A 25,388-nucleotide genomic window follows, 5' to 3' on the forward strand; every position below is an offset into this window, starting at 1 on the left:
CGTTTCGTCCTTTTTAAAAGGGAAAAAAAAGATGCTAGCGTGTTGTTCTGCATTACAAATAGTTGGGCGGTCGTCTTTCCCACTGTGCCAAGTGTTTCATTTTAGAGAAGTAATTTGAGTGCGAGTTTATTTTCATTCATGTAATAGGGATGAATGAAAAGGCAGAGCCATAATATCCTAAATGTACTTTTTACGTCATGTACACTTGGGTTCAAAGTGATTCTAGTTCTATCTTTCATCATTACCTGCAGAATTTGACAATTAGTATTTACCACAACCTCGAGGTAATGATGCAAGCCTCAGATATGCTTCTGAATAGATAAAGTCCTGTAGATGCTGTTTTTTGCGTGAGATGACTTGTACATTAAACAAAAACAACATTTTTATATAAGCTCTTGGAAAATGAAAATTGTCACTTTCCAAAAAAGGGCTTTCATCCTTTATTTACAATTCACACATACACACGCACGCGCACAATGCAGTGTAATCCTTAACTGTCATCCAAATGTCAATTGTCATTCACCATCCAACTGTATAAGGAATGGTAATATGTTAGGGACTCAGTGGTAACTGACAGGGAATGAGTCATAGTTTCCTTGTATTGTGTATGGTGGTGTGAGTCAGATAGGTTTCATTCCTTAATCTTAGTCAGGTGATAAGAAAAGGTTGATATGACATTTTTCTTTGGAAATGAATAATTCATTAACATTCTCCACTGAAACTGACCAAGAAGTCCTCATAGATAGAGACAGACAGTATAGGTGAAAAATATATGGTAAACCATACACGACTAAAAAAAAAAGGTACATAGACTCTGCAAGACCAGTAGGTGATGCTACAAAACCTTAATAAGCAACAGGAGGTCTTACTACTTCAACAATTCCATGTTCCCTGTTAGATTTATAATTTCATTGTTCATACAAGTTAAATAATATTCAGACTGACTGGTAATGCTGTTCAAAAGTTCAAAAAGTATTGTAGTTCATTCTTAAAACCTTTCTAATGAACATTGGGAAAATAATAACTGGACACTGTGGGGATTTTTCACTTTTCATTTTGAGATTTAGGAAGAAATGTATTACAAAAAATTGGCAACCTGTTCAGGGTGTGCCCTGTCTCTCACCCTGTGATCACAGGGACAGACTCTAAAACCCTCGTGATGCTGAATTGGGCAGTGGAAGGTGGATGGATGGATGGAAGAGCAAAGTAATAATGTCTTCCAGAGAATGAGGCTTGTTCTTAAGGTTAACGTGGATACAGATCTGTGCATGAATCAGTATTGTACACACTCCTTCTAGTGCATTCTTGAAACTCTGCTTATCACTGAATGACTGTTCAATGAAGGAGCCCCATTGTAATCTATTGTCAGTTTTTTCCAACTGCATATTGAAAGTTTTGAATCTCATACAGTCCAAACAATGTTTTAGTTGGAGGTATTCATATCTCCCTAATCCAGTTCCAATGAAGCAAAAGTGTCCAACAATGAACTTCAGCTGGAAACAAAACTTTATGTTCACTGTCAGTAAGTGTCTCATTTGAGACACAGGGGCACTCCATGGATAAATTCAGACAAACCAGAATTTGCCAAAATGTAAATGCATATTTTCATCAAAATAGTAAGAGTAATTAAAAAAAAAAAAAAACGGAAAGAAAATCAAGTTTGGCATGTTGTAAATGTCTAAAATGATTTTTTCTAAAATGAATGGATCAGTGTGAGTAAACTATTAAGGTAATACATTTCAGATTGTGGCTCTCTCCTCAGAATTGCAGCTTCCTAAGTGTAATGAGCATTAACAAGCAAAACATATGGGATGATCTGGAGTTCATTATGTATATGTATATTGACACTGCTGGGAGAAGAAAGAAACGATGCAAATGAGGTGGAACATTTTATGCAATTGATCTTGCAAATTGAGTTCTAACATATGCTGTAATCAACTCATCATTGTTGTAGGAGGAATTATCCTAAAGAATTCCATATAAATAGGTAAATAATGTTTAAAATAACCATTCACCACAACTCAGATTCTGTTTGGGTTTAAAGTCTGTATGCCAGTGACTGTAACTCCAATGTCACTGGACTGTAATTCATTAGCTGCAAAACACTTTATGTGTTATCCAATGTGAAATCAACATGTTAACAATATCAAAGTTTTTCTCTACGAAAAACTGGGCAGCTTGGAACTAAATATCTGTGCTTACATCCTTTGTATGGTGAAAATAAAGACCAGGAGGGGTCACTGCTGTCCAGTGTAGTCTTCCGGAGCTTTCATGTGCTGTTGGATTTATTAAAATTTAGAGCGTTAGCCTACATTTTGGACATCTAAATCGTCCTACTATCATTGAGGACTAATTCCCCTATGTTTCCAATTTAGACCATTAAGAGAGAGGTTGTTTTTCAGCTTTCCCTCTTTATAATATATATTTTAAAGTGTAATGAGGAGACTACTTAGATTTATTAAAACTATTGAGCTGTTTGGGGGGAAAGGAATTAATCATCTGATGTACGACACCATTTTCGTTTATTTCTTTACGAGGATAGCTGCTTCCCCGCAGGTCGCTTATGTCAAAGTAATCAGAAGTCGGAGCTTACTGCAAGCATTTGAAAGCATCACAAAAGCATTTGTCGCACCTGCTGACAGTTCATTGGAAAATGCCGAAAACCTGTAGTAAGACTACAACGCTGTCATGTTTAGGCAATTACAGGTAGGTAATTGTCATATGTTACAGTATTACTTAATTTGTATCGTTTATCGTGAGTGACATTAATACACTCTTTATCACTGCTAAAGAATGAGGGCAAAGCAGCTTAAAGGGAGAGCATTATGGCCAAGCTCAGGACTAGCCGTGTCGACAACCTATGCGTAGTGTTTAAAGTTCAAGAAAACGAAAAACTAATAACAACAGACCAAACTGCGCTTTCCAGTAATAAAATATGACGAAAATACCTAAATGTTAACTGTAAGATAAACTGAGTTGCTTTCGGACATTTCATAGCTTTCTTCTAAGAGCATGTGATTTAGCGTGGATTAGGTTTGAATTTACAGTTTACTGTTCAGCATGGCTTCTCGCTATACATATGGAGCTTAGTGGAGGCTCCCATGTACATAGCTTCAGTTTTCAATCATTTAGTGATGATGCTGAGTATCTGAGAGCAGGAAGGCTACGCTCTTTAAAACACTGTATGTTATTATGTAGGGTAGATTGAGGTATGTCAAAGATAAGTTTTAGATAAGATCAAATTCCTTATCTAGGGTGCATGTTCCGTTTGTTGATACTACAGTGGGGGATACCAGTTCCTATACACACCCAAATATATACAGGCTACTTTTATATTAAACTGAATTAGATAATAGGTCGATACTGAAATAAAAATAGTGATACTGCCCTGCAGTTTGATAACGTTTTTTTAAAAAAAATGTTTTTAACCCCAAGGTGTAGAAGGGACTTCAAATCCAAGTTTTAAGTGTGGATTGTGTTTTTCTCAAGAAGGTCAGAGGTCATGTGAAATGTAAATAAAAACAGAATGACATGATTTGCAAACCATGTGAACTTTGAACTCTGTAACTGAAAATGGTACAAAGATAATACATGAGTTGGGAAAATTGAGATGTTTTATTTTCATTTTTTTAAAATTTTTTTTATTAAATCTAGTGATCTTTAATTTGATGCCAGCAACATAATTCAACAAGTCAGGTCAGGACCACAGCATTTCCTATTTATCTGTGGTTTCTGCAATGGTTTAGGAACTGAGAAGATCAGACCAGCTTTAATATCTTGTTTGATATGACTTCAGCTGTACAGAATCTTTCTTTTCATTGTATAATGTGTTAAATATTTTCAGTGGTGTTGTTTTTGGATAGATGTGGAGTGCAGCCAGTCCAGTTTAGCAGCTAAACTCTTACCACAGAGGTATGCTGTTGTAATGTCTGCAGAATTGGGCTTGTGATTGTCTTGTTGAAGTAAAGAAAGCCTTCCCTGACACTTACAGCTGTACGTACATCCATCCATTGAGTCGTCCACTGTGGGGTTGTTAATGTATTACAGAACTAACACAGAGCCAGACAGCCATTCACAGTCACACCTACAGATAAAACTCTACACAGAAAGTGTGGATTTGAACCCAGGAACTTCTTGCTCTTAGGCATGAGTACAAACCACAGCACCACCAGACTTTCAGCCTTTCTGTATATGCCTTTCTACCATTCAGCATTATCTGTGCTTTCACAAATGTGCTAGTCATGTGTATGTCATAGTACTTATGATTAATTACTGACTGAATCTTTTTGCTAATTACTTAGTTAAACTCTGACAAACACAAGATTCTTGCACTCTGTTACGCTTTCATCAAAGCTAGTCTGTGTTCACCTCTTGTTTCTTTTCTCTACAGATATCACTAAGAGAGATCCAAACCCAGAGTTGATGTTTTCAGCTACTGTCATCAGACTCTTTTCTAATAATTTAAGGTTCTCATGATAAATTAATCAGTTGCTAAATAACTACAGAATAGTTTAATCATGTTTCACTTAATGAAAAAAGACAAGGACAAGGAAAAGGAAAAGGATTTGAGCAAGAAGGAAAGGGATTTGAGCAAGAAGGATAAGAAAGACAAAAGAGAAAAGAAAGAACGTATGTCTCAGTCTGAGTTAAAGAGTCTAGAAGAGATGAGCATACGTAGAGGCTTCTTCCCACTTACTCGAGGAAACTCCAAGAAGGAATCTAGGAGCAAGTTGGAGATTTCTAGCCCTATCCCAATTAAGGTGGCCAGTAACACGGAACTCTACCTGACAGATGTTGATGCTGAGCATCATCACAACACTGTGGGGCAAATAAGTGCAAGCACCTCTGAAGATGTAAAGGGAATTGAGCTGGAAAGTAATCGCAGTTCTGTGAAGGAGAGGGCAGCTAAATTTGGGGATCTGGCCAAGGTGAATACAGTGGTGGGCCAGAGGAAAGTAGCTACCTTAACTCAGGTGACCCCAAAGGACAGTGCTTTGGATGCTTCAGAGCTTTCTGGCCATAACTGGACTACACCATCTACAAAGTTACACCCGAGTTCAAAGGGCACCATCACAGTTCAGATTCCTGATATTGTGGAGAAGACCTTTCCTGGTGCAGACCTACAGTTGCCTGCACTTGTCTCTCCACCAGTACCAGATCCAAGAGAACTTGAGGTACAGCGACGCAGCACTGGGGATTTTGGCTTTTCTTTGCGAAGAACCACCATGGTAGACAGGCAGTCTGATGGTGGGGTGTGCCGGCGTGTTGTACACTTTGCCGAACCAGGGGTTGGGACTAAGGATCGGGCTCTGGGCCTAGTGCCAGGAGACAAGCTTGTAGAAATCAATGGGATTAATGTGGAGAACAAAAACAGGGACGAGATTGTGGAGATGATTCGTCAGTCTGGAGATTCAGTACGACTAAAAGTGCAGCCAATTCTCGAGCTGAGTGAGCTGAACCGCAGTTGGTTGAGGACCACTGAAGACCTAAGCAAAGATGTAAGTAGTACTCTTGACTTGGTCTGTTGTGTGAATATTTTTTTGCTTTTTAAAAAACTCTACCCTTGATGCTAATCTATTTCTGTGTCATCACATTATTCTTAATACCAGAACCTGTTTTTGTTGCTTGCTTGCTTTTAATGTTGGATTATCTGAGATTTTTACATTTTTGAAATCATTATTTTTACTTGAATTCCACTGAGAAACACAGTGGATCTGTTCTGTAAATACACATGTACTTGGGGTGAATCTTTTTAAAATTACTACAAAAGACCCTTTCTCTGTTATTTTGTATTAAGTATGTACTTTTGCACTGACCTTTAGTAGACTAAAAACGGATGCATTATGGGTGGAGTTGTAATGACATTGGTAATGTGATTTTGTACTCGCATGTATGGGGGAGTGTCTCAGTGTGTGTTTTGAAAGAGAGAATATGTTCTGGTGTACATATAATCCCCCTCCCACCCCCCAGTCCTTTTGACACCAAACAATGGGACGCTGAAGGAAACAACGGCCCAAACGCCGCCACAACACATGGCCATATGGTCTTGTAAGACTTGGCTGCCTGCCTATTCAGTTCTTTTCATCCAGATAATTGTGTGCAACAAGTGAAGGAGCATCAAGTTAAACTCTTTATTAGCTGGTGCAACAAACACCTGAATACAAGCATTTTGTTGTTGTTGTTGTTTTTCATAATACAGTTTATACAGTTGGTAAGATAAACTTTGGTTGGGGATGGCAGTATGTGCTGCTTATGAAGGCACTTTAGTGATGTTTGGAGCTGTAATGGAAATACTGGAATATGTTTAAATTAAAAGGTCAAAGCATACACTTTTCACTTTTGGATGTAGTTTTCTTTAAATATAACTTTCATTTTTTAAAATTTAATTGTAATTTTGCTCATTTCTAACTAATGGTGTTTTTGAAAAAAAAGAAAGAAGTAATATTCAAAAGGTGTTGGTGATAATGATGATGATAAAATAACAGTAGTAGGACTTGTAGTATTAATTTTAAAGACCATAGATTTCCCAAGACAGCTTCATTAGATGGTACACCTGGTCAGAAGTTTGTTAATAAAGTATGAACAAATTTGGGTACAGAAATATTGATAAATCCCTGATTTGTGCATGAAACTCATACATACAGTTTACACACAGTGCATATACTTATGCACTGTGTGTCTCTTAGTGAATAAGACCTATTGTCTCCATTCTGTTAGTATACATCAGCTAGAACTATTTAAATGAATGTGTACACAGCCCAGTTGCTTCCCTGAAATAAGTGACTCTCTACTTTGTCCTACATTCAAGCAATCTTGATGATCAAAAAGACAGGCCTTTTGAAAAAGCACAAAATGTGCATGTGAGGCTGACCTAGAACCAGCAGCACTATTTTTAGGTGGTTATAATAAGCTCTGGATTCTCGATCTAGAGCTCTGCAATACAGTACGAGACCATATGATGCACCAACATACAGTAATTTTGTTTATTGGCTTAATTTTTTAAAATATATTTTTAAAAATATACTTATTCACTGTCTTTTCATTAGTCTATTAAAAGTTTACTACTACTGGAGATGGTTTGTTTTGTTTAGCTTAGCATAAAACATGGAATGGGGAAGCAGCTCCCCCAGGGTTTCTTTTCTTTTTCTTTTGTTTAAAGAGAGAGGTAAAAATATCAGTCATCACCACTAAATCTCTCAAATGAAGACATTATATCTATGCCTTTATGTAATGATGCTTTAGAAAGGATAAGTTGTGTTTTTAAAGAGCGTTATTTCTTGGCAAGGAGCACTGACTTTGTCAAATCTTGTCATCATTGTCAAGTTGCCAAGCAACCACTGACAATGTTTGTGACTGCTGTGAGAATACAAGAATAATAAGCCTGTTACTGAACAAAAACTGGCTAGGATTGGTATCGGCTAAACACCTGCTCTCTCACAGTTTGCTGCCTGTTGTTTTTTTTTCTTTGTCATTATTGTGTCGTGTCTGATTACTGTATTGTCAGAGGGTTTGCTGGAGGCTACGTATGTCCTTCACCTTTTACACACAGTTCTATGCAGCTGTCATTAAAACAAATATAATCTACAGCAATTCAAATGAACTTGAATTAAATGAATACCATGTCAAAGTGTTTCATATTTGGTATTCAAATAGTCAGTGGAAGATCCCTATCAACGAACAGCACTAACCCCTGCACCAAACTTAAATTGCCTTCATCTATGCACCATTGAGCATGTTAACCTTTTAAGCATTGGGTAAAAGCCAAAAAAACATAACCCTTTTTTTCCCCCTCACAGTAACTTCTTCGTTATAGACACTGAGTTTCTGTGTGCTTGAGTAATATGACTGACCTGACTCATAGTCCTCTTCCTGCTGTATATGAGTGCGTGCCTCTGAGTGATATAATGATACTTGCAAGAAATTTTAAAAGGAATTAGCCACCAGATTTTTCTATCTGTATTTCAGATGGTCATATCTGTTCTTTTAGCTTTTGCTAAGATGTCAGTCAACAAGTGAAATATGTCAAGATTTATGCAACTCCTTCAAAATAATTTAAACCTGAATAATAGTTAAAAATGCAAACCAGAATAATAGTTAGCATTTTTTTACTCTGATAATCTAATGCAGGGGTGTCCAACTCCAGGCCTCAAGGGCCGGTGTCCTGAAGGTTTTAGACGTGTCCTTGATTCAACACAGCTGATTTAAATGGCTAAATTGCCTCCTTAACATGTCTTGAAGTTCTAGAGAGGCGTGGTAATGAAATAATCATTTGATTCAGGTGTGTTGACTCAGGGTGATATCTAAAACCTGCAGTACACCAGCCCTTGAGGCCTGGAGTTGGACAACCCAGATCTAATGGAACAAGTGGAGGAGTTACTGAGTTATTAAAATGACACAGCTGCCCAGCCAGTTATTTTGCAGAATAAACGTGCATCTGAGCTTTTTTTCCCCTTTGGTTATATACATGCATATTTTCCACAAATTTTTTATGTTAATACTGAAAACAAAAACCTGCTAAAATACTCCAAACCACCTTGTAATAGTCGTTGTTACAGTACTTTTGTAGTGCCAGACTTTATGTTATGACACAACAAAACTAGACACATGGTCACAGCTCGTACATCCTGAGTGTCAAAACAAAGTAAATGTGTTTGCTTATACTACAACTATTTATGTTTTATAAAACAATCTTCCTGCACAGTGTATAGGTATGTATAGGTCCACCTGCTTATATTCTTTCATAGGTATTGCCCAAAAAGTTGTCTGGTTGTTCGTTGAACTAGATTCTTCACAATCACATCGCATGATGTTATCTTTTTAGATTTGGTATTGTGATATTAAAACATGGAATTCTGATCTATCCATCAGAACCCATTGACTTTGGTTTAAGAAATGGATACCGCCACCTTTACTTATGTCACCTGCTTTTTCTTTCTTTTTTTTCTTTTTAAAGTGGGTACTATTTCTGGCTGAGTGTTGTGCTTTGTAGCGTAAAAGGATTTTAAAAAAAATCTGTTCATAATATACTGTTAATATACCCTCGACATTTTTAATAAACTATAGACAATGGCTGACCTGATGCTGCTAAACCTAATATCCCACATCACCTCACCAATGCATTGTCTATCACTATCAAGTGAAATCAATTAGAAATGAACTGTCTTTTTAAAAAATCTCCCCTCATATCACCTATTTAAACATCATCTCTGTTTCCAGAAGGTGCATGCTACAATATCATTGTATTAGCAGGTCATTTTTAATTTTTTATAATGGCTTTAGTCGTCTTACCACTCACACATTCACTATTATGCATATGTACCAGTAAAACTGCATCATGTAGCTATTCTTTGGACAAGTGCTGAATGATGTACAGAGGACCACCTTCTCCTTCTCTATGGTTTATTCCTTCATGTGTGCTCACAAGTGAGTTTTTGCTTCTCCTACATTTTTACATAGTCTGCTTTAAAAATTATGTCCAGCCCTGTTTACTTAACCGACTTAAAATCCGGGTCATCTCTTCTAATTTTGACAGTAAAGAATGTCCCATAATTTATTTCTACTTTAAGCTTGCAAAGACTTAGATACTGATGAAAAATCTCAAGCAATAACTGAATTTCTTTTTCAGGATAAACAATATGGAGAATTGAATTTATAAACATCAACCCTCTCAATGAATATGAAACACAATATAACAATTCTTGCTAAGTTATATGTCTGTCATAGTTAAAATAATCTGTATAGTTCTAAAAATGTGGTAGTCTGATTCATGCTACAGCTTAGTAATATGATTCAAACAGCTTTGATAGTATGGAGGCATAACTGGGTCAGAATCAGTAGAGTCTATGACATATATAGAGTCCTTAATCTTTAGTCTGCAGGAACTGTGTGTAGACAAACAGTCGACACATTGCTGTGTCCCAGTAACAGACTCTGGGGATTAGCAGTCTGCTCTAGATAGATGAGCCAGGCTGTGTGTTTTACTGGATCTTGCTAAGTGCTAATGCGAACTTCTGAGCTCACCATGAGATAAAGTGCTATGTAACTATTTATAGCGTTTTGGACATTAAACATAATTTAATTAATTACTTCTAAAGGCAAAAAAAAAGAAAAAGATTTTAGTTTTAATGATTGTGAATGAACTAAATGAAAAGCCAGATGATAGCTGGTTATTGGAAGGTATGTGCCATGATTGGCCTACCTTACCAAACCAGTTTCTACATTTACATATTTTCCATTTAACAATACTTCCGGATACTAGTGAGATGCCTTACCTTTCAGCTTTGTGTTACCTGACTGGCTTTACCTGTAGTCATACAAAAACAAACAAGAGTGTTTGTTGGTTATGTTTGTTGGTTATGTCCTTAAGTATTTGGACATATTGGACATAGTCCTGCATTTTCAGAGGCTAAAAACTCATTTAACAAACAATTTTAAGTACAACTTGTTTTTAAACCTTGGATGGAAGTCCTTTGCAGTCAATGAAATGATGGTTTTTCCTGCCTTGAGATGCTCGACGAAGCTCTTACTTTAGCAACCTCAAGTTTCTGTTTGAGTCTTTGTGCCGTATAGTTTGTCTTCAGTAACCGAAAATGATTCTCTGCTGGACTGGACTGTGATCATGTGACTGACTTGGGCAGACTGACTTGAACCTTTTTTTTCCATTTTAGTTTTTCATCTTGAGAAACCCTTGGGTTTCTTTTGCAGTAAACAGAGCATAACCCTCTATAACCATCTTTTTCAAAACTGTGCAGACTCTTTTTTTTAGTTTCTTTTCTTCTTTTTTCAGAAGTTTAATCTGGTCTTCCTATTTTTTTGTGTAACTGGTCGCTTGCACCTTGCTATAAATGTCATTACATTTATCTCTTGAGTTATTATAGAGTTGAAAATAGTGCATCTCTAAAAGAACCCTCCTTGAGAATGTTCCTGACTTGGGTAGTTGATGTGAAGTTCTTTTTCTTAATCAAGAAAATACGTGTGTCTTGAATTTTCAGCCTTTTGATGGCCTTCCTCACTTGTATCGATTTCCTAGACTGAAAGTTCCGGTGAACAGGAACCAAATGCAAGCTGAACACTTTGAAACTCTTATGTGCTTGATTTAATAATGAAAAAACAGGCTTCACATTTCCATGAAACTTTAAGTTAATTGTCCAACTACTTTTATACTGTGAAAGACTGTTTATAAAACTCTGTAACTGTTACCTCAGTATTTTTTTTTGTTAAACTCTGAATTAAAGTTGAAAGTCTTCTTTCACACCTGTCTTGCTTGGTCTACAGTCTACTGTGTAAAGACTCAAAATAGCAAAAAATTGTTTGGTTGTCTTGTGACTTATGGACGTAACTGTATTGATCAGTCGCAACATTGAAATCACCTCTTTGGGAACATGGTCTTTTGAGGGTGTCCTGTGATTTCTGGCAGCATAACCTTGGGATCCTGTGTGTTGTGGGCATATTCTGATGCATGCAGCAGTCATTTGGTAAGAATGCCTTGTGCTCTGCCATGTTCCTGAGCAGTTTTTATGGTGTGTATTATCTGCTTTAGAAGGCAGCTGCCACTGGGGAGTGCTGTTGCCATAAGAGAAGAAATGAGTACAGGTTAGGTGGGGCTGAAGATGAAGGATAGAAGTAGAAGGCAAGGTCTACAAAGATGGTGGTGACAATTGCTGTGACAGTGACACTAACAAAAAGACTAGAGGCAAAGCCGAAAATGCTAAGATTTCTGTGACCAGTGACCAGGATGACTCAAGTTGAGTGGTTTCAGAGACAAAGTTAGAGGGGCAATGTTGAGATGGTTTGGACATTCACAGAAGTTTAGTGGATATATTCAATGAACTGACGCTGAATATGAGCTGCCAGGCAGCAGGGAAACCACAGAGGAGATTCATAGAGTGTAGTGAGGAAGGACAAGCAGAGGGTTGGTGTGACTGAAGAGGATGCTAGGGATAGGGTAAGATGAAGGCAGATGATCTTCTATGACAGCCTAAAGAAGATGATTCATTCAACTTAGTTCCACTTCACATTTTCCTCTGTGCTCTTGCTTTCAGTGTCTTTGTGCAGCTTCTTGTCATCACTGAAACAGAATGACAGCTTTAATGACAACTCCACATTGTTGATGTATATGGTCCCATCTGTCTTATGTTGTGTGAAACTAACATTAAAATACTAATGTGTCCTTGGGTATGATACAAACAAACTATAAACACACTATAAAACAATACTGGTCAGTGTATGTCTCTCATATTAAAACCCTTAAAACTTTGATATACTCTTTGCTTTAGGTCAACATGTCTGCAATCACTGGATAGTGTTATACCTTAGCGTTTACATTGAACAGTGCGACATATTGAAACTCGGTTAGTGTATGTAAGAGATTAGTTTATTGTTTTAAAGCTCCCCCTTGTGGTGGAAAATGTGAAGAACACTTTTTTGTAGCAAATGTGAAATACATTTTGGGGTCACTAGATAAAATGTTCCACAAAAGTGTACTTTGATATTATTTATTTTACATTTGTTATTTATGTATTCCTTCTGGAGGTTTGTACAGAATTAGCTGTATATAGATTTAGATGTAGGTAGTAGGCATTTGTTGGATTACTTAATCTATGTGTTTGTGCTATTTCTTATAGTTTTGGATTTCCTTAGAATAGGTGGGGTATGTGAGGGGGGTTATAAAAGATAACAGTTGGTAAAGCGCCTGAAGAGGGATACTGTTTATCTGACTCCCAGCAGGACAAGAGGCTGACAGGGAGAAGTGGCAGTGGCAATTGATGTGATGAACACATTCTATTTATAACCACTGTTCAGCAGCTGCCACTTTCTTCTGTCTCCTCTTACATTACCCCCTCCACTCCTCAGGCCACAGCTTAACTGTGCTGTGCTCACTGTGACCCCGCCCTCGAGGTTGCCCACCCTCTTTCTCAGGGCTAGTGAGTGTGCTCTTACAAGACCCAGGTTTTACTCTGCCTTGGCCCTGGCTGCACTGCTTCAGTGACAGAGTGAAGATTGGAAGGTTAACCAGACCCAGAGAAAAGGTAATGGGCTCATGTCTCTGGCGGACTGTGTGTGTGGCAAGTAGTGTGATCAGTTCAGAGTGTACATGCTCTGCTTAGCAGTTCTATTAGGGGTCTGATGGCATCTCAGAATGGCCTCCTTTGCTGTTGAAACTATTTATAGGAGTGGACTGATGAAATCAGGGACAGAGATAGTGAAACATGTTGCTGTGGAACTCATTTTGGTATGTCACCTTTTAATGAGTTAAATAAATTATAGTTTAGTTAAGAAAAAGTTGACTTGCTTTTTTTCTAGTTTCTAGTTCTAGTATGGCCATTTCTGCAAAAGAAGCAGATTCCCAATATTTTTGTATTTTTTGTGTGGTGATTGAGGGAATGGTTAGTTGTTGTTTTGTGTGTGTGTCATTGCTATTATAACAGAATGTGAATGAGACCCACATATGATGCAGCTCCAGATGAATAAGTTTGTTTTGTGTGCCTTGTCTACTTGGTCAGATTCTTGTTCATGTGTTTTGCAGTTGGAAGAAAGCTAACCTTTCATTCATTATGAATGTTCATGTGTTCTATCTTCAGTGCTGCATAGTCTGTCTACCCTGTTGCTGAATGACCTGTTGTGTGCTGTTCAGTGTCCCACTGCTCATCTTCAGGTTCCCATTTTCGGCCGTCTTCAGCTGTCTCCACTGCACCCCCCCCCCCCCCCCCCCCCACACACACACACACACACACACACATCACTACCATTCCATCCATTTATTCTTCACCTCATCCAGTTAAATCCATGACTTCTGACCTATCACCATGGCGTATAAATCACGCTTCTCTTTCTGGGAGCAAAAGGAAAGTCCCTTTTTGTTTTTTCTTTTTCTCTTATTATTCAGTGATTTTGTTGAATATTTATGTTAAGAGAGTAACCATGATCTGAATGTGTGGTTTGATTTGTTTTCTTCCTTCCTCTTGTGTAGGTTAAGGTTGAGAACAAGCCAGATGTAAGTGTTTTTCAGCTGCATGTGTTTGAGTGATGGTGATACATTTTTGTGTAGTAAAAGAAGAGTGGCTAACTGTTGTCCTGTAACAGATACAGTTCTTAGTAAAATAATCAGGCGCAGTGGATGGGCACCTACTCTATCATAATTGAACCATAGGCAGCAGCTCTTTATTTAACCAATATCCAGTGCAATAGCACCAGTAAAGTATTATTTGAATGATTTCTGAAAAGTAAAAAATAATCAGCTTCATTTGGTTCCATATTTTTGGGCCCATCCAAGTTCTTCTTTTCAGTGACTCGGTGCACCCTCAGGTGTTACCGGCCCCACAGAACCACTGCGGATGAATCCAGTTTGATTATATACAGTCCCACCTGTCTTATATTGTCTAAAACTAACATTAGAATACTAATTTGTAACCTTGCCCATGAGTCTCTGGACATGTTTCTTTTCCCTTTATCCAGCTGTAGACTCAATTCAAGAAAAAATAAAAACCTGGCTTGCCCATACACTGTAATTATGAGATTTAATGAAAATGAGTAATTGAGTTGGCTTGATTGATTCTAACCTTAGTGAGCAGTTTAAATAATCCTTTTCAAAATAATTCTCTGTGAAATATTAAATCCAGTCTGATGTAGATAAGGGTCAACCTCAGGGAATTCCTGAAATTGGTCTGGACACAGGAAGTGGTCCACAGTCAAGCGCATCACCAGCTGAAGAAGCCAATAACAACACTGGTATGGGAGGTCCAGACACACCTGGGGAGGAGAAGAGTTCTAGTGGTAAAAAGGTGGTGAAAGTTGTCAGAAGAGTTGTTAGACGAGTGGTTCCTGTTGGAACAGAAGAGCACAACCAGCACGCAGTTTCTGCATCTGCTACAGACTCTGCCATCAGGAAAACGGGAGCTGCTGGGGTGGAAAAGGATGATATATCAGTGGGCCTAACAAGCCTGATGGGAAGAGGCAGAACCAAGGAACATCGGCCTCGCACCCGCACCCAGGACCGCAAGGAAGACACTGTGAAGCAGGAAGAGGAGAACGGAAAGGTGGAGGAGGTTGAAGAAAAGACTGCTATGACAAAAACAGAGGAAGTTTCATCTGTGCCTACTACTGCAGCCCTTAACACTCCACCAATAAAGTCTAATCCCCTGACCCCTCCACTTGGGTTCATCCCTCCACCCAAACCTGATCCTTTGGCCCCACCTCCTGGTTTCATCCCAGTCCCCAAGCAGAACGTGTTGACTCCACCACCAGGTTTCATCCCCACCAGAAAATCAAGCCCACTGCCCACAAAACAGAATCCCCTGATAAGACCTCCTGGTTTCATTCCTGTCCCCAAGGCAGATCCCTTGGCCCCTCCTGGTGGTTTCATCCCAAAACCTCGTCCACTTGCTGTAACGAAACCAGAGGTACTGAGTGAAAAGTGCATGTTTGCTACTTAGCCACTAGGTGGAGCACAACTCAAGTCATCACTGCTAATTCATCCAATTTTCTCATAAATGAGCTCAATGAACATCTTATAGATTGTTTTTTGGTTATGCATTCATCTTACTTGAGCTAATCTTTGTTATAAACAAAATTAGTTAAAGTATAATACATTCCCACAAATAACTTGATATAATCGCTGACTTGAATAAGTTGAGGAAAGTGGTGCACATATGGAAACTAATCACCAGATTTATCAGTGGGTATAAGGGTGTGCTCATGACCTGCTCTGTAGTTGTCTGATGAGTTGGAGCACTGAGCTAAATCTCATTACTGTGACTTTCAGCAGACAGAGTTGAAACTGTGCTCTCTCTGCTGTGCACCACTGAGAGAGAGGATGTTTAGCAATGTTTTTAAAGATGGGAACAAGAATAACAAGTTGTTTTTTTTTAAAATGTTGTTCAGGTTAGCATTAATTGTCTTGTAACAATCTGTCAGAGAAGAGTGTTTTTGTTTCTACAGAGCAAATAATTGGTTATGTAAACATTTAAATCTGCTAAAAAGAAAAATAAAATTGCTTTAAGGATGTACCTTTTTGTATCCCAAGTTCCATTTTATACTTCAGACAAAGTTGTGTTTTTGTCCTGTTATTTAGTCTCTGGCATTCTGTCTGTCAGCCTACCATCTGAAAATTTCATCAGCAGATGTCTGTGAAATCTGGTGAACAGTTGGGTATTTGGCCATAGAGTGAGGGATTGGATTTCAGAGAGATGCACCTGGTGTTTTTGTTGAGGGATATAGTGTTTTTAACTGCTCTAGGGAGAGACTCGGCTGTTAATGTCAGGAACAAGATGTTAGCTGATCTTAGAAATTTATGTGTGACAAACCATTAGTGTAGGTTTGTTTTGTCTGTGATTTATATATTTCTGCTCTCACTAGAGCTATGACTGTACAACAGAAAGGTGTTTTTATGTTGCTGACGATGGCAGACCTCAGCCATTACCATTAGCAACAACTAAATTATACCTGGGGTTTGACAACTTTAGTAATTTGTTTAATTCCAGTTTTTAGCAGCTTCCTGTAGAGGGGAAATTGAAACCAGACTGTCAAAGCCTTACTTTGACTTGCTCCTGTATATATATTAGAAAAAAAGAACAAGCAATATTTGATTGGAATTTAAAATAATTTTTGATTCGCAACTTCAAGTATAGCAGCAGTTATGGAACAGAAGTAGAGAAACTGAGCTTTTTGCAGTTACAGAACAATGGCATAGAACTTTTGATGGGTTAATTTCAGATGCAACGTTGAGATTTTTGGGGAGTGGCGCCTGAAAATTAGGTTGGGATTTTGATTATTTCATTACTTTGAAGAAATTTGCATTCGATTGTTGCTGAAACCACCATCGACAATTCAATGCCTAAAACCATTAATCTTTACCACAGTGTTTAATGATCCAATTTTCTTGAACAGCTTTTTTGCCCTTACCCATTTCCTGACTGAATTAGTTGGAAAATTGTAATTAGTTTGAACAAGCGTCTCTTGAAGTTGGCTCTAGTTTTCTAATTAAAATCTAGTTTAAAGTTAAAAGGAAATACCTCGAGCTTTAACTTAATTGTCATCATCATCATGTTGTCATGCTAATTCCATCTGTGTGTGTGCATGTTTGTCTGTGTGTTTGTGGTTATTTACATATGTTGTGCAAAGGTGCAGGAAACATCTTCCCCCCCTGTGGTTTCCAATGGTAAACCTCCCCCTGTTGTCCTACCCCAGTCTGCAAAAAATGAACAGGTGTGTGCTAAGTTTGCTCCTAAGGTTGACATAAAACTATGGTTTTCCTACATTCAGGAGCATAATACTTTTTTGTTTTTTTGCATGCAGTGGTTCTGCAGTGGTATACCTCTTTTTTGCCCTAGGCTTAACCCAAGGCCTGACAAACGGCCTTCCGGAAATGATTTCCCTAAAATTCCAGAGGCCATCATTGGGCTGTCCCAAGCAGCCGTACTCTTCTACACCTCTGATATTGCTCAGCTTAAACTTGGTGTTTCTGGCTCTTTGCCAGCTCATTTGTATTAATTCTGTAGCATTAATATGCATTATTATCTGGTCCAGAGAAGGACTGAGCTTGTGTAAGCCTCGTTTCAGTCTCACTTATATAATGACAATGTACTCTGACATTGATTATTTTAGCAGTGCTGGATTATATGGCAATGAGTTACTTGTTTTCAACGTTTAGAACATGGAAATGAGCTTATTTTACCCCTTCTCATTGCTCTGCTCTTTTGTTGTCTTAATCCATATCTTTTGTCTCTATGCTTTTCTGTGGGTCACTGGATCCTGACTTGCTGCTGTCCACTTTGCTGTTTACATGGCTAGCATACCAAATGCTACAAATCTTCTCAGGTACAGCTTGCTGTGCTGTGGGCTCGACACACTCCTTCAGCTGTAGAGTGCTTGAGTCTAAGCTTGTTCTCCTCTACTGACCCTTCTCTAGCATATATATGCACAAACTATTTTTTTTTGTGCCTGCCCACTTGTCTTTAAAATCATTGATGCAGAGGCCTGGAGTGTACTACTGCAGCATAAAAACTTTAAAAAATCTCAAGATTTATTTTTACCACTGCTCCATTTCATTTACAGTGGACTCAGTGTGTCATGCTGCTGTGTAATGGTGTTGTTTTGAGCTATACAACTACATATACATACTGAAGCTATATTGTCATAATTCTTCAGTTAACAGCTTTTAACACCTCTTATTAGGTGCATGTCAGTGACATGGAAAGCTAGAGTATATCTTTATGTGGATATTTGATTATATCTTTGTTTTTGAAGTACCATATCCTTCTATATGTATTGCAAAATTACTAGCATTAACATTTCTGATATACATACCTTACTGTGCATAACTGTGACTGTTAATAAGAGGGCATGAGTTTTATGCTTTCTCCACAAACCCACACGTGTGGTTAAATGCATCCTGCTAATCAGTGCATTATTTTTGTTACAGTATTTCTTATAGTAATACAATCATTATTAAGGACTTTATGGTAAATGTGTTGGTGAATCACTTATTTGGGGGGTGTTACACTGTTGTTGGCCTTGCTGCAGTGTTCGTGTTATACTTTTTACACATTCTGACCTATTGTTTTACTTTTCTCCACAACTCTGCATTTTTATTGTTTCTTCATGCGGTTGCAAATGTCAGTTGAATCTCTATAGGTGTTGAAATAAAGCACTAAACTTACTGATTTCTTCCCTTGTCCAGTCCAAACTTGTTGAGGATCCCGTGGCCATCCTTCAGGCAGCACACTCAGCTGCAACTAAGGTCTGATAATGGCTACAGCTGGTTGTAATTCTGGTTGCATCCTGAAGTGTTTCAAGTGGAATGTCCTTTTTTGTGTTATTTGTGTGGGACAAACTAGTCATGAGTGTCACAGAAAGCCTAGTGAATGACATTCACCACCCATAAAGCCCAAATTAACCTTCCCTATAGACTTAATCAATGTAGTTAAATCTGAGTAAAGGAATAGAAGTACCCTACTCAGTCAGTACTCATTAGTTAATAAAATTAGTTGCATTTCAAGGAAGAAACTACTATTTGGTGCATATTCACTGTTTGTACCTACTTTATTACCTCCAAACACTTGACTTGATTTATTCCCTCTTCACTTGACTTGATTTAACTGGTTTGGCTTTATTCTGTATGTGTGTCTCTGTTCAGTTCAAGCAGGTCGTGCATTTTTTTTCTATATGTGATTGGTTTGGACTTGGTTGTGATAAATCCCTCCTGCATTTTAGCCTTCCACCTTAAATGTCTTTATAGTGAGCATATTAACTGCACCTCTGAGTTAATCACTGTGTGAGCTCTGAAAGGTTCATAAAAGGAGAGTCATGGGAAGTCTAGTTCTTCTGTGGAGGGCTGCTTTTGTAAATGACATAAATAAATATAGGTGTGAAATGAAAACATACTTCTCTCAAAGCCCTCCACTCAGTGAACTGAAATCCTTTTGAAAGTCCATTATGCAGCTGTATGATTTATTAATCAGTGATCCAATAGAAATTGGTTATGCAGGTTTTCATATACTGATTTTCACCTCTCCTAACAGGTAAAGACTGAGGAGCAGCTGACAGCAGAGAAAACCTGGTATAACACTGAGAAAGTATGGCTTGTCCACAAGGATGGATTTTCCTTGGGTTCGTAAAATGTCTGTATTTAAATAAATTATGCATTATAGTGCATTTACATGGATTTTTTGTGTTTTTTTTACCCTCTATTTATAACTATATTAAAACAAACTTACCTTTTTTCTGCTTTTCCTGGTATGGTCTGTTTCTGGTTGACCTTTTATTACATAACTGTCAATGTGGGTGTGTGAAGCATTGGAAATGCTTTTGAAATTTTGATGTTATCAGGCTGCTCATTTTACCTCACCCTGCATGTGATTAAACCAACCATGTTTTCAAAACTTACATTTCAAAACTTACTTACATTTTATTAAATCTCTGACACTATTGAAAGAGATACAGTTGCCACATAGTATTGTGCAAAATGAAATGAAACTTTTGCACTCAGGTTGAAATGATGTGTCATAAGTAATTAACTCCACACTTTGTGGTGGTGCAGCAACTCTCCTGAAGATGGAGACAGGCAGTCTGCCAGAGGGGAAGGTGAAAATCCGCCTGGAGAGTGATGGATCTTTATTGGATGTGGATGAAGACGATGTAGAGAAGGTATTTAATCATCTCATCATTTGTGAACCTCATTAATTACAGATGACACTTGTGGAGTATGTGAGCTCTTCTGACTTTGAACTCTAGGCAAACCCTCCAGCGTTTGACCGAGTGGAGGACTTGGCCTCTCTGCAGTATCTGAACGAGTCGAGTGTGATGCACTCTCTGCGGCAGCGGTATGGCAGCAACCTGGTGCACACCCACGCTGGGCCCAACATGGTGGTCATTAACCCCATTAGTGCCCCTTCAATGTATTCGGAGAAGGTAGGCTCTAGCCAGTACATGTGACACATCTCTTGTGGGAGAGTATAAATGAGAGTGTAGTGAGGGGAAAATGCATTTCCAGTGGTAGTAATCCATGTAAAAACACTATAATTTTGTTCTTCTTTCCAGGTGATGCAAATGTTCAAGGGCTGCAGAAGAGATGACACTGCTCCTCACATTTATGGATTAGCACAGGCTGCCTACAGGAACCTACTGACTACTCGCCAGGATCAGTCCATTGTATTGCTGGGCAAGAGTGGAAGTGGCAAGACCACTAACTGTCAACACATCATCCAGTATCTGGTTACAGTCGCAGGAAGCACCAACAGAACATTCTCCAGTAGGTTGGAAAGGATGTCCTCTGAATTTAAAAAAAAAAAAAAAAAGTTTAGCTAATATTATGATTGATGTTGTTGAGCCCCCCTTCCCAATAACAGCATGTGATCTTTATTGTAGCGGAAAAATGGCAGGCAGTCTACACTGTTTTGGAGGCTTTTGGGAATGCTTCTACGTGCATGAATGGCAATGCTAGTCGCTTCACCCACATTGTTTCCTTGGACTTTGACCAGGCGGGCCTGGTGACCTCAGCCTCTATCCAGGTACAGATAAGCACATTTATTAATTAACTCACTTGGACTCAACTGTTGAATTTATTCCTGATGAATAGCTGATTTTCATTCCAGACATAAAGTGGTGTATATTTTCACCAAACTCAGTCTTTGTTATTATGCTCACCTGCTCATAATATTGTATTTCTGCCATCCTTTCAATATCGTGTTCTGCCCTGGTCTTTCAGACAATGCTTTTGGAGAAGATGAGAGTGACAAGAAGACCAGATGGAGAGTCCACTTTTAATGTTTTTTACTATCTAATGGCTGGAGTAGATAGCTCTCTGAGGTAGGGATTAATACACTCATGTCAATTACTATCTAAATCCACTACAGTACTGCATTGGTTTTTACATAGATATATTGTAGTGCTCTGTAATGCTGCCTTTTCTTCCTATTTTCCCTTCCTAAATGTGTTCACTAATGTCTTGTAAGTTATTTATTTTTTAAATGTCTTCATTAGAACTGAGCTGCACCTTAACCACTTTGCTGAAAGCAGTGCCTTTGGAATCATGCCACAGACTAAGGTAAATGCATCCTGATACTAGAAGTTTGGCTTGTTTTGTCCAACCAGGAATGGAAGGGGAAAAAGTTTACTTAAAGACTTACCCACCCAAAAAAGAAGCTCAAGTTATGTTTGTGTGAATCTGCCAGGCAGAGGATAAACAGCGGGCCTCTCAGCAGTTTTTCAAACTGCAAGCAGCCATGAAGGTTCTGGGGATCAGTGGTGATGAGCAGAGGGCCCTCTGGCTCATCCTTGGGGCCATTTACCACCTTGGGGCTGCGGGAACCACCAAGGGTAAGATTGCTTGAATGCACTCCTGCACAACTGCATCACCTATTGGAGATGACGTTTGTTCTGCTGTTATAGAACAGGCTCCAGTGACAAAGCAAAATGTTGTTTTTGATTTGTGCACACAATGAAAAATAATTATGGTGAAATTACCTTTGTTGGCCCAAATAGTTTTTGTAACACTTTGTAATTTGACAGATATCGAGCTGGCATTATCTCACTGTTGGCAACATGTGCTGTGTGATGCAATCACATGTAATCACAATGACTGAATAATACATTTATTTATACATTAAAAGTACACAGTGCACAGCTGCTCCAATGATCAATAGCTGAACATTTAAAACTAGGCCATTGCAGAAAATGTTATACTTTAGATCTTAGCACATTTGTGTAGAGTGGGGGGGGTGGGTGGTGGTGGTGGTGGGCTGTGGCACTGGGAATCATTCAAGACTTTGTGGTACAGAATTATTGCTGCCTTTATAGTATGTGGCTGCCAGTGAAGTGATACATTGTATTTTTTATTTAATCTGAACCCCTGTCGGATTTACCTTATTATTCCTTACTGCATGAACATATTAAATAAACAGAGCACTGTTTGTGCTTGAGTAACTGAAACTAATGACAAACTTCTTGAATCTAATTGCTTGGAAACACCGTTGCTGCTCACGGAGAGAAAAACCTTGATCTAATACTTGACAAACATTTATTTTGTCATAAAGATGCATTACAGGACTAATGGGAACAGCAGTTCTCACGAACACAAGAACTTGCTTCTGTCTAAAGCTGTTCGTATGATGAAACCTAATGTAACAGATTGTTTTCCTTTAGAGTAATAGAACAGCCCTTTTATCAGGATTTGACTAACATTTTAAAATTAGATAGCTGACATTTGTAAAAGCTGTAGCTGCCACAAAGATTTTTATTTTAGGTGAGTTAATCATCACATCCTTTTTTTTGTCATTATAAAAGGCCACTGGAAGGATAGAAAGGATAGAATTAACCATTTAAGTCCTTTCAAAACACAGATTTAAGTGTTTATTTATATTTAGCATTGACTTTTTGGTTGATGAAATTTGTTTTGTTTTAATTCTAACTGAGGTTAAGTGGAAATATTTACACAGATGAGCAAATGAAAAACTGTCCATTTAAGGATTTAATTGCTGTTGTAGTGCAAATAAATTAATTACCGAATAGCAGGATAATATACAACAGAGAAACCACAAAAAAAATGTGTGATAACAGTGGCAATAGTGCTGAATTTTGTGTTTTTTGATACGTTTGCTCACTCTTCAGTGCCTGTCTGTAATTGCCAGTTACTTATGAGAATAGCTTGCCAAATAATTTGCAGTGATCCCCTCCAGCTGGCTCCCAATATTTTTGATGGCAGAATAAAGCAGGGAATAGTTAAAAAAAATCAATAAATACTGTCTGTTACTGGGAATAAAAATTCTGAACAACTTTCTGCTTGGCAATACATTTGATTGGTGTCTTCGTTTTCAAAATGAATTCTTATGAAGAAGCAATGTAAGGGGTAGGAATAGGAAGTCATTGAGAGGCCTGTCTATGGGAATATTTATTAATGATAATAGTCTACAGTCTAGACACTTTTGTACCAAGGGCCTAGTTTGCATTTTGGTTATCAAAAGGAGTAATAAACAGATTATGAAATAAATCCATTGGCAGTGTAACTTTATCCTGGTACACAAGAGGGCAGCAGTGATCTCCAAAACCTAGTTAAGGGACCACCTGAAAGGAACTTGGTTTTCTCTGTATATTGTGTAGTGAACACTTACATCGAATAAGTATAGATAGGAGACTTGGCATACTCTTTCTGTGTACTTAAGAAGAAATATTGTACATATGTAATTTTCTTTTATTATCTTTAAAAGCCATACAGCCATCTGCTGTTTGATTCTGCAATGTTCATTCATATTGGTAAACCCACTTTGCTCTTTTTGATGTTTTAGTGGAATTTAAGTAATTGTGCTGCCTGGTATCTATCAAAGTAAATATTTAAATGCCTTTGCTTGTCTTCATAACTACCCTTATCAATAAGAGAAGTATGCAAGGCTTCTGCAGTACTGATGAGACAGATAGAGCCCACTACTTTGTCTAAAATCCCACAGTTTTTCTCTTCTAAGTCTTAGAAGATACCACTTCATGGTGGATTAAAACTGAAGTTGGCTCTCGTATCTGTATGTTAGCATCACTCAGCCGCTAGATTAAGGAAAAGTTCATTTTCCCCACAGCAGTCTTTATGTAAATAAATTAATTATGTCCCCTAATGATAAATTTCGCTTTCATTCTCAATAAGATAAAAGGGGCAATTATAATTTCAATTTAATAGACATGTTTTCAGTATTAAACAATTGAAATAAGGTTTTTACTTATAGATGCGTGTGTGTGTGTGTGTGTGTCTCCATCTCCACAGTAGTTAAATGTATTCAGACTACCACCCTTTTGAACATGCTTTTAGTGCATGTTTTTATCAGCTGTGTCAGTGTCAGTTCGACCAGACACATAATCCTACCCTGTCAGAGACAGTATTGTCACAAAGTCACCATGTGCCTGCAATAGTTGGCAGAAGGGCTAATGGAGGTTTTCATGCACGTGTCTCAGCTGGCAGGAAACAATTTGCACGTCATGAGTGGGCTCAGAAGGCAGCCTACCTGCTGGGCTGCACCCTGGAGGAGCTCTCCTCTTCCATCTTCAAGCACCAGGCCAAGGGCACCCTGCCCAGAGCCAGCACTATTCGCCAGGCTTCTGACGAAAATGGCACGGCAGATGCAGGTACTCCACGCCACATTTACCACCATATTCTTTACTCTTTATTCCTCACAGGACCCCCCTTTCTCCCTACCTTTTCTTTTTTTGTCACTCTCATTCTATTTACACATGCAGACGCATATGTTGCTGCTCATCACTCAAGGGGAAAATGCAAGGGAGAGAAAAAGTAAAGCTTATCTTGGTAATGAATACCACAGCTTTACAATGGCTATTGACAGATAGGTGCACATACTATGTTGGGACAAGCAATTTTGGATCCACTCTTCATTCATTGTCCCTGAAATCATAATTGCCTCACATTGATTTTTCACACGTGTTGGTTCATCAAGACTGCAGTACATTCTGAAGGGCATGACGACTCAGTTAAAGGTCTTTCACAGTAGGGATGGACAGAAATGACCTTTGTTTCTCCTTTCCTGCATCTCCCCTCATTCATGAGCATATAGTCATTGACGTGTGTGCACACATGAATATATCGCCTATGCAACAATAAACTCACTTATGTGATGGTAAAATGAATTATGAAAGCTTAACAGGTGGCCATTGCCTCTAGGCACAGACATGAGTATTCAGTTTGATTTGACCGTTTCCAAAACACCTGATCCCTAAATGACACTGCTTCAGAAAGACACTTTTGTAGGTATTTTCAATACCTTCTAACTCAGAAAATAATGTGTTTGAATATCATGGAAATGTAGTTCCTTTTTAAATCAAATGCTTTGACTATAGCTTCCAGTAAAGCTTTTACAGTTCAACATGTTGACATTCCTCCTTCCTATTCAACTGGTTCC

The 25,388-nt window shown here is 38.2% G+C and overlaps 1 protein-coding gene across 5 annotated transcripts in view; it reads left to right on the forward strand.

The window, feature by feature from the left end:
* Positions 1-2,641: 2,641 nt before the first annotated feature.
* Positions 2,642-25,388, forward strand: part of LOC102794923 (unconventional myosin-XVIIIa-like) — a 57,154-nt gene continuing 34,407 nt past the window's right edge. For 2 of the 5 annotated variants that reach the window (XM_006799508.3, XM_087847163.1), the window contains exons 1-11: positions 2,642-2,706; positions 4,391-5,498; positions 19,518-19,605; positions 20,036-20,142; positions 20,230-20,406; positions 20,536-20,746; positions 20,863-21,005; positions 21,203-21,303; positions 21,478-21,541; positions 21,669-21,813; positions 24,430-24,600. In XM_006799508.3, the coding sequence (XP_006799571.2) occupies positions 4,518-5,498; positions 19,518-19,605; positions 20,036-20,142; positions 20,230-20,406; positions 20,536-20,746; positions 20,863-21,005; positions 21,203-21,303; positions 21,478-21,541; positions 21,669-21,813; positions 24,430-24,600 (2,188 nt within the window). In that variant the 5' untranslated portion in view covers positions 2,642-2,706; positions 4,391-4,517. The other 3 variants (XM_087847161.1, XM_087847162.1, XM_006799507.3) reach the window with 3 other exon arrangements.

The sequence above is a fragment of the Neolamprologus brichardi genome, chromosome 10 (assembly GCF_056152115.1).
Source record: "Neolamprologus brichardi isolate AB-2024 chromosome 10, ASM5615211v1, whole genome shotgun sequence".
Classification (NCBI taxonomy): domain Eukaryota; kingdom Metazoa; phylum Chordata; class Actinopteri; order Cichliformes; family Cichlidae; genus Neolamprologus; species Neolamprologus brichardi.